Source organism: Arvicanthis niloticus, chromosome 2 (genome assembly GCF_011762505.2).
Source record: "Arvicanthis niloticus isolate mArvNil1 chromosome 2, mArvNil1.pat.X, whole genome shotgun sequence".
NCBI lineage: Eukaryota > Metazoa > Chordata > Mammalia > Rodentia > Muridae > Arvicanthis > Arvicanthis niloticus.
This window is the reverse complement of record NC_047659.1, coordinates 39,957,357-39,967,809: the sequence shown is the minus strand read 5'-3', so window position 1 is coordinate 39,967,809 and position 10,453 is coordinate 39,957,357. Positions and strand designations below refer to the sequence as shown.

The window sequence follows — 10,453 nt, the reverse complement described above, 5'->3', positions numbered from 1 at the left end:
ACTGCCATTCCCAATGTAAGGGATGATGAATTTGCTATATCAGCAGACCGTAGAGGCTCTAAACCCTCGTAATTACTTTACTCCTGTTTATTTCGGCAGTTATTCTTTGTACAAAGACTCTTGATAAATATTATACTATGATTCTTTAAGTAAGTTATTTTTTTAAAGTAATGCGAAGTTCAGAATACAGTCACCCACATAACATAATAGGCATGTTACCATGAGGGTAGTGTCGTTCAGCTACCCAAGCGCAAACCCTTGCTACACTTGTCATGTTTGCCCCGTGTCCTTACCCTTAGGAGACATACCAAGGAAAGGCCCTTAGCAGGTAGAGGTGGCGCCATGGAAACACAGCCAGGCATAGCTTTCCACACCTAAACTGTTGAATCCCACAAGTGTATGCAAGATTGGGCACTAAGTGCTTCCAGTTAATTCTTCCAGCAATATATGCTAAAAATGGATTCTAGGAGACATAACTTTTTTCCTTCTAATTCTCTCCCTTTTCTAAATATTATTCCCTTCACTTTTGCAGTATATATACACACACACATATATATATATATACATATATATATGTGTATATATATATGTGTGTATATATATGTATATACATGTATATATATATATATATATATATTTGTTTAAACTTTTGAAACTGAGGTAGAACTTTAGACATTTTAATTGTTTGGTTTCCAAATATATATATATATATATTCCAAATATATATTCCAAATATATATATATATATATTCCAAATATATATATATTCCAAATATATATATATATATATTTAGACATTTTAATTGTTTGGTTTCCAAATGACTAATTAAAGACCAAAATGAAGGCTGTGAAGCAACTACTGTGCAGGTACAAAATTCTAAAATGGTCAGTAATACGGAGAACAGCAAATGTCATTCAGGTCTTCACTCTGATGTTTATAACAAACGGATGCACATTTAGATGTTCACAGTTCACCCTGTGGTAAGAACAGGATAACAAAATGTTCAGAGATTTACCATTACATCTGCAATCTATAGGTAACACTTCTGATCAATCATCAATAACTTTGTTAATTATTTTTAAACATAAGTACATTTTTTTTTTTTTAACCAGAAGATATGCCAGCTGTGGTAAGAAATCTCTCATCTTTTACGAAATAAAAGTTGATTTTTTTTGGAGCATTTTAAAATTATCTTTAAAATCTTGATTTCCTATATTTTATTGGGTGGGAGGAAAGGAGAAGAAAAACTGTACGTGAGACAAGAAAACCCTATGTAGCTCAGGTTCTCCTCTTATTCATGAACTTCCCACAGCTTCCCAAATGCTAGAATTAAAGGTATAGGACGCGTTTCTGATTTTTCTGACTACTTTCTGAGGTTTGTCTTTACTGTACTATGCATGATACTTCTAAACAACCGTGGGAATTGTTGTTCTGAAGATAAGTTACTAAAGTGTAAAATAGCATCATTCTTGGGATTTTTTTTTCTTTTTGTGTTCTAAGGAAAAATCACTTCAAAGCTTTTTTTTTTTTTTTTTTTTCCTTTTCTTTAACTCACGTCATTGCTTTAGTTAGGTCAGGTGGCAGAAGCCTTCTCCTCTCCCAGGCAACAGTAATGCAGTCGACTGGACCACTATATATATATACCTTTGTTCAAAGAACATCATTTTCTGCTTTGTCACCACCAGTAAACAAGATCAACAACAACAACACATTCGATGTCCCCCACCCAACAAGTAATGCTAAATTCAAGCACTGGTAAATAGACTATGTTCTTAAGACCCCACCAAGCTCCTCAACACTGCCTCCTGTGCACGTCACGAATATCTGGTTCTAGGTTATGGTTAATGATCAACCTTTGCTTTCAAATAGCACTGGGCATTCCAGGGCTCTCCCAGAAGAAAGGAACACTCCTTTATCCTTCAGGTTAAACAGAACTCAGACTTCCCTTTCTCACATTTGCTGAGGATATTGTTTAGTATGCATCAATAGGTCAAGTTTCAGTTACATCAATAAACAAATTCAATCCAGTAACTACTCCAATGAGTTATTTTGATGGATAGGGTCTTTGCTTAATTTCAGATGAAATATAAATGTTTGAAAATTCAATTAGTTTTGCTACATTAAAACTGCACAGAAATACCCAGTTTAAGTGGGCAATCTATTTTGTTCAAAGTGCACAGGCTTAAAGCTTAAAGCAATGGTAAGATACTAAAATCATGTTTGCATTTTTATAAGTGATTAATTTATAAGAAAACTTTGCTTAAGCCAAGACAGACAGAGAGGCTCGGCCTTCCGTTTTCTTTCTCATTGTTCACTTTTTACTAAAGGTTATTTTTTTTTTTTCTACCATGGTCATTTGCTAACTCCAACAAGAAATCATCTCAACTAACTGGAAGGAAGCCGAGTTCTTTCATTCTGCGTGCTTGCATGTACGTGTTTGTATACTTACATGCACAGGTTTGCACTTGCCTACATGTACACTATACTGTGTTCCTGTGTTCCTGTGACTTCTAAATTATTTTTGAGATACATATTCATGTGTCTTCCTTACCAGTCTATTAACATGTCCCATCAGAGCATGTGTATTCTCATTTTTACTACTCAATGTTTTCAGGGTCTTTTTTTTTTTTTTTTTTTTTAAGAAGAAAAAAAATCCTAGTAGGAATTACGTGGAAATAGTCATGGGATTGACGAATCACGTGTAGGCCTTTCAGTTCTACTCTGCAGTCACATTGATATTCTCTCCTTCTTGTTGGGTTTGGAGTAAATCCCTTGGCACTAGAAAAATTTAGATACTGATTACTTGCGATTGGTTCCTGGTGATTTGCCCTTAATAATTTCCAGTTGAGTCTAATGAAAGTATGATTCCTGAAAAGCCGCTTCATTAAAATTGCATCTTTTCCCCCTTCAAGTGTGGTTACAGTTGTGTCACCCACTTTGTGGTGTATTTTTCTCCTCTTAAAAAGTAATGACTGAGAAAGCGGAAATAATTAGGAGAATCACTTCACTTCTTCCTAGAGCCCAGCTCCCCAAGACTCCCTCCCTCTCTCTCTGAGTGGGAGGATAAAGGTGTGCTTCTTCGGGGTTCACAATATTAATTTCCAAATTGATTTGATTGTTTTAAAGCATACATAGTCTTAAACAAACGTATATTCATAATTGAAGTTGAGGAGTACGTTGCCTATACAAGAGAACTGAGATCTTTAGTATTTTTACTAAACACACACACACATAGGAAGACTGATTAACTTAGACTAGTGCAGTATTCAAACTTAATTTCACTGAGTTGGTGATTTGCAAATGAATATCTGCATGGATCCTTTTTAAAAATCCAAATGCAAATGAGTCCAACGGCAGTAAAATATATTTGCAAATGAATCCTGTTGCTTTATTCATTTATTGTGTAATTACTGCAATCCTTCCCACCTTGTTTTCAGTATTTCTTAATCATTAAGTCGGAAGCATGACAGCAGTGCCAGCCCTGGCATGATTCTCTTTGACTAAAACCTTGTAAATTAACACAATTAGCACAGCATCCTCCTGCTAATTAACTTCCACTGTCTGGTGCAGTGGTTTTGCAAACAAGGAAGACAGAGTCAGAAGGGAATCAACATGCCATTCTGTTACCAAACTGTGTGCTCTGTTCAGTTTAGCTGGGCGAGTCAAAGCTGGCCATGTCAAAAGCCAGAGTCAGGCAATGAGGAGATGAAGTGGTTGGGGGAGGAGAACAGAAAGGGATGGGAGCTGTCAACACTGCTTGGGGAATTCCGAAGGGAACGGATGCCACAGATGCCTCATTTAGACCAGGCCTTCCTCTTATCAAGGATTCTCTGCCAGAGGGCACAAGATGGTTTGCAAAATTCACTTTGGGTAATACAAAAGAGATTAAGGAGGGCATCTTAATACAGCCTTAGCAGAATAGGAAGCGTTCATTCCAAGTGAGCAGAGATTACAGCAAGCATTGAAAAATAGGAGAACGTGGTTCCAGTACTCTTTGGTAACTAACTATATGAAAGCCTCAATGCTACATCTTAACTCAGTTGCTTTAGGCACTACTTTTGTGATATGTGAAGCAGGTAATTTCCACGGTCTTTCAAAAGTAATCATTTAAAACGACTGTCTGATTCTAATAACTGAGTGATTTTTCTTAAGTAAGAAAATACTCATTTCAGGGTTACTACAGAGTCACTGGCTTCAGTTAGCAACCTAGCAGATGATAGGTTTACTCCCATGACCTCATGGATGCGTTGGACTTGCCCACTTTCTGTCACACATGGCTCACTATAGAAATATAAAGGGTGGAATCCAGATTCTTCACTCTTTCCATCCCTTCTTGCCCTTCCTTTCTCTTTTTCCTCATATATATGTTCTTGCCTCCTCTCTTGGTATCAGAGTCTGTAAGGGTAGAAGGATTATCAGAGGAAGAGGGAGAACAACACAAGAAGCCTGGCAGACAAGTGATGCTTGTTTTTTTTTTTTTTTTTTTTTTACAGCCTCAAAAACAGAACTGAGAGGCAGAAAGGAGCCAGTTGTAATTCATACCGAGTTGTAGGCTTTGTGCGATGAAAGCGGTGGAGCGCTGCCTGGGAGATTGCTTTGCTGCACTCCACGAAGCAGATTTGAAACTGTCGTGGACCACTTTAGATGAGAGTTGGATTATGGAATGACCTGCTATGTCTGTGTCATATTGTTCTGTGCAGGGAGCATTATACTGTGCTAACTAGGTGTTCAGTACCAAATAAGAGAGGTATCCTAGATGCAATCTGTCAGCTGTGTCTCATTTTTATATTGTTAAAATATAAAACAGAAACTGATGGGAAGAGCTGGAATAACTAGCTGGCATACATGTTAACAGTACTGCATGCTAGATATTAAAATGTGTGTGTGTGTGTGTGTGTGTGTTATTGCAAACATCCGTGATGGAATTCTAATTTGACAGGGTTGTATGTGTGTGTGTCTCTGTGTGTTATTAGTATTAAATAAGTAACCTTATGGGTTTATGACAGCAATAAGGCTCCTTTATCTTTTATCTTTTTTAAAATTTTGTTTTCCACAGTGTTTTATTTTACATTGGATTTATCTTTTTTTTTTTTTAACAGGGTTTAATGTCTCCCCATTTTGAAGAATTCACATTATAGAGATCACAATGTGTATTGCAACCTAGGAAGATTCTTGTCCATGTCCATATTGTTAGTGAAAGATAATAAATACCAGATGTAGTGGGGGGTGGGGAGCTTTAAGTGTTCTTATGAATATCTAAATAAATTTACTATCTTTCCTCTCAAATTCTTAGGCTTGAAGATGCAGTGGACGCCGGAGCATGCCCAGTGGCCAGAACAGCACTTTGACATCACCTCAACCACTCGGTCTCCCGCCCACAAAGTTGAAGCCTATAGAGGACATTTGCAGCGCACCTACCAGTATGCCTGGGCGAATGATGACATATCTGCTCTGACTGCATCCAACCTTCTGAAGAAATATGCAGAGAAGTATTCTGGCATTTTGGAAGGTCCCGTAGACCGACCTGTACTCAGCAATTATTCAGACACACCATCAGGACTAGTGAATGGTCGGAAAAATGATAGCGAACCCTGGCAGCCTTCCTTGAATTCAGAAGCCGTTTATCCTATGAACTGTGTCCCGGATGTCATCACCGCCAGCAAAGCTGGTGTCAGTTCAGCCCTCCCTCCAGTAGACGTCTCGGCAAGTATAGGGAGCTCCCCTGGGGTGGCCAGCAACCTGACAGAACCAAGTTACTCAAGTAGTACCTGTGGAAGCCACACAGTACCTAGTCTTCATGCAGGGCTCCCATCTCAGGAATATGCTCCAGGATACAACGGATCATATCTGCATTCTACTTATAGTAGCCAGCCCACACCTGCCCTTCCTTCGCCTCATCCATCCCCGTTGCATAGCTCTGGGCTCCTGCAGCCACCACCTCCTCCTCCTCCCCCACCAGCCCTGGTCCCAGGCTACAATGGAACTTCCAATCTCTCCAGTTACAGCTATCCCTCTGCTAGCTATCCTCCTCAGACTGCCGTGGGGTCTGGGTACAGCCCTGGTGGAGCACCCCCTCCTCCTTCAGCATACCTGCCTTCAGGAATTCCTGCTCCCACCCCTCTGCCTCCTACTACTGTTCCTGGCTACACCTACCAAGGTCATGGTTTGACACCCATCGCACCCTCTGCTCTGACCAACAGTTCGGCAAGTTCTCTCAAAAGGAAAGCTTTCTATATGGCAGGGCAAGGAGACATGGACTCCAGTTACGGAAATTACAGCTATGGCCAACAGAGATCGACACAGAGTCCTATGTACCGAATGCCCGACAACAGCATTTCAAACTCGAATCGGGGGAATGGCTTTGACAGAAATGCTGAAACATCATCCTTAGCGTTTAAGCCAACAAAGCAGCTGATGCCCTCTGAGCAGCAAAGGAAATTCAGCAGCCAGTCCAGTAGGGCTCTGACCCCTCCTTCCTATAGTACTGCTAAAAATTCATTGGGATCAAGATCCAGTGAATCCTTTGGGAAGTATACGTCGCCAGTCATGAATGAGCACGGGGACGACCATCGGCAGCTCCTTGCTCATCCAATACAAGGTCCGGGACTCCGTGCAGCTACCTCATCCAACCACTCTGTGGACGAGCAACTGAAGAACACTGACACGCACCTCATTGACCTGGTCACCAATGAGATCATCACCCAAGGACCTCCTGTGGACTGGAGCGACATAGCTGGTCTTGACCTGGTGAAGGCGGTTATTAAGGAGGAGGTTTTGTGGCCAGTGTTGAGGTCAGATGCATTCAGTGGGCTGACGGCCTTACCTAGGAGCATCCTTCTCTTTGGACCTCGGGGTACAGGCAAAACACTATTGGGCAGATGCATAGCTAGTCAGCTGGGGGCCACGTTTTTCAAAATTGCCGGTTCCGGACTAGTTGCAAAGTGGTTAGGAGAAGCGGAGAAAATTATCCATGCCTCTTTTCTTGTGGCCAGGTGTCGCCAGCCCTCGGTGATTTTTGTTAGTGACATTGACATGCTTCTCTCCTCTCAAGTGAATGAGGAACACAGTCCGGTGAGTCGGATGAGAACCGAATTTCTGATGCAGCTAGACACTGTACTAACTTCGGCTGAGGACCAAATCGTAGTCATTTGTGCCACCAGTAAACCAGAAGAAATAGACGAATCTCTTCGGAGGTACTTCATGAAAAGACTTTTAATCCCACTTCCTGACAGCACAGCGAGGCACCAGATAATAGTACAACTGCTCTCAGCGCACAATTACTGTCTCAATGACAAGGAGTTTGCACTGCTCGTCCAGCGCACAGAAGGCTTTTCTGGACTAGACGTGGCTCATTTGTGTCAGGAAGCAGCAGTGGGGCCTCTCCACGCTATGCCAGCTACAGACCTTTCAGCCATTATGCCCAGCCAGTTAAGGCCCGTTACATATCAAGACTTTGAAAATGCTTTCTGCAAGATTCAGCCTAGCATATCTCAAAAGGAGCTCGATATGTATGTTGAATGGAACAAAATGTTTGGTTGCAGTCAGTGATAACATCTTTAAAAAAATGTAATGAATGTTGGCACACACATAAAACCTGCTACATAGGGAATAGAGCCCCTTTCCAGTAGTGTTTCAATTGCTAAGGGTACTGGTGGGGGGGGAAGACAACAATTATGTTGCATCTTTAGAGTCAGGGTAGCTTTGGAGGAAGCAGGCATCTGATGAGAGCCTCTGATTTGGAAGCCCCAGCTGACAGAAAGCATACACGTGTGGATGCTCAGATCGGTTCACTCACCGAGAAGCAAGGTGCAAGTGTGTTGATTTCGGAAGGACATGAACCTCGTGTGTTGATTCCATTCTGCTGTTCTCGAGATTTCGTTGCTGTCAAGTGCCTGGAGTGGTGCTTTATTTTATTTTTTTTGTTTGTTTGCCTCACAATTATATTGGTGGCATGTGCTAATATAAAGAGCTTTAACTTCAAACACTATTGGACTAAAGAGATGAACGGTTGTGTTACAACAGAAAACCAGATTTTTTTTTTTTTTTTTTGCCATTTTAAGAGCAACAGTATTCCTCAATCCTGTCTGTTCTGCAGTGTTAGCTAAGAACAGGTAAAACAGGGTAACGGTAATCTGGACCTTAATTTCTGCAGTTCATTTCTTTTAATGTTCTTGTCTGCAAAAACTCAGGAAAGTGATTGTGATTTGTACAGTACCTCAAAGGAATGTGTTAAAAGCACTATGTACTGCTGAGAGTAATAGGGTAGGCTTCAATGTTACTTTATATTAAAATGTATGTTTACCTCAACAATTGGAAAATAGCAAGGAAAATTACTTTGAATGTATCCAGAAAAGAAAAGAAAAATACAAGTGTGATACAACTGAATATTTACAGTTTAAAGTAGAAGTGGAAGGAATTTTTTTTAAGTTCTCTTACTAATTATGGGGAATTATTAACCAGAGCAGAACAATTACTGAAGACTTCTTAATGCATTGCTCTCCTTGGTGATTAAGTGGACATGTTCATAGAAGTTACACTGGTTAATTGAAAAGCTGTGTCTTCAGTCTTTGTTGGTGTTTAGAGCAGTCGGCTGCAGACCTGTTTAAGATCCTGAAAGTGGCAGAACCTACAAACTATAACTGCCTTCTACTGCCGTGGTGGAGGTGGTGGCGGTGGAGGTGGTGGCGGTGGTGGTGGTGGTGTTTTGGAAGCTCACTCTTAAACCACTAGGGAAAGCGTCTATTCTATTCACTCAGAATTTCTGGGCTTGCAGAGCTGTTTCACAAAAAGCAGGATAGAACCAAATCAAACATGCAAACTTTTTTTTTTTTTTTTTTAAAGCAACCAACCCCATGTATCGTCAGAGAACCCCCACATGTGCCCCTCCCCCATGCCTCTTCTTGACTTCTGCTCTTCAGAGCCCACTTTTGCTTCTCATCCTCAAACCCTCCCCCCCACACCCCACACCCCCCCACTGTAGAATTCCTACGTTCATTTCTACCTCAGTTTCATTAAGTTTCTTTTCAAAAGTCAAGTAAGAAGTTAGACGTGGACATGTATACCACAATAGAGCTTGCCAAATGTGGGGACTTTTGTGTCCTGTTGTGTTTTCTTCCATCCTTTGTCTACTTCCCCAGTAACACCAGTCTTTATGCATTCTTTCACCTCTGAAGACTACCCCACACGGCATATGTGGCGTTTCCTTCTCACCCCACACCTCTGCTCCCCACTTTCACCAGGTTGTGCTTTGTCTTCTGTAATGCAGTATGTGTAAGTTTTCCTTGACAGCTGGCTGAAGTTCACCAGTGTCTCTTGCTGTCACAGTGCAGGACAGAGCTTTCCACAGCCACTGCCTGTGCAGAATCAGAGCAGCCTAGCATTTTGAATGTATTTTCCTGTTTTTCCCCTCCCTTTCTTTTCCTTTTTTCTTTCTTTCTTCCTTCTTCCTTCCTTCCTTTTTTTTTTTTTTTTTTTTGTATTTCATTTTGTTTAAATTTAGAGACGCAGTAATTGTTGCAAAGCACTGGCATTTTGTGTATTCAATAAGTGATGTACATTTTTAAGGTAATTTTAAATAAATGCAATGGCAGCCCCATGAAAGGTCTTTCTGTTATTTTTTTTTTCTTTTTTTTTTTCCTGAGCTCATCTGCAAATTAATTCTCTGAAACACTTAACACAGAGAAATTGAATGAGAAAATGAACTCGTGGCATTTCAAAAATTTTATGATATCTGGTTAGTAATCTCTATTTTTTGTGTTGCTAAAACAGAGCAAATGAACTAGAATTTAATGTACTGTGAACATCTATCAACTAACACTGTTCTAAAATATATCCCATGTTTTAAAAGCAGTGCCTTTCATTAAGGATACACAAATGATAATACTACTTAGATACTTCCTCTGCTTTTCACAAGTGAATAAATGCTGTAGTAATATTCTGAATCTACCCTGTGCACTGCCCATGGTAAGGAGATTCTAATATCCACTAACTTGTGGGCCCGTATTGATCTCGCTCACAAGTTTACTCTCTGTGCAGTACTGACCCTTCTTTATTTGGAGGTCGCACCACAATTCCACCAATATGCTGTGCTCACTAATAAAACGAAATGTAAAAACATCTGGCAAGTTTTGACAAACCCAATCCTCTTTAGTCAACTTTCGAGAACCCAGTATTAACCCACATTGTTTGTTGTGTGGTTTGCGGGACTTAATGCCAAATATACGAGATGACAATTATACTTTGTTCTCACAGTACTGATAGTAACCTGAAGTCATACACATTGGCTGATAGCTTTAAATGGCTTTAAGTTAGTTTGAGATATGAATGACTTAAAGATTAGTTTGAGATATGAGTGGTCTAAGATCCATGCATTTAGCAGAAGCTTGAAATTACATGTAATTTCTACTTAACCTAGCCAGGTCTAGAATTATCTGTTAGCAAACTAGGCAAGTT

General features: G+C 40.2%; 1 protein-coding gene across 1 annotated transcript; it reads left to right on the top strand.

Moving 5' to 3' along the window:
- The first annotated feature begins 3,513 nt into the window (after positions 1-3,513).
- Fign (fidgetin, microtubule severing factor) lies at positions 3,514-8,665 on the top strand. Its single transcript, XM_034495653.2, has one exon. The coding sequence runs from the start codon at positions 5,303-5,305 to the stop codon at positions 7,547-7,549; it is 2,247 nt and encodes a 748-aa protein (XP_034351544.1). The 5' UTR covers positions 3,514-5,302; the 3' UTR covers positions 7,550-8,665.
- Positions 8,666-10,453: the final 1,788 nt, after the last annotated feature.

What these genes read in the sequence shown, in the direction of transcription:
- Fign (XM_034495653.2), top strand. Translation starts at nt 5,303, where the DNA reads ATGCAGTGGACGCCGGAGCATGCCCAGTGGCCAGAACAGCACTTTGAC.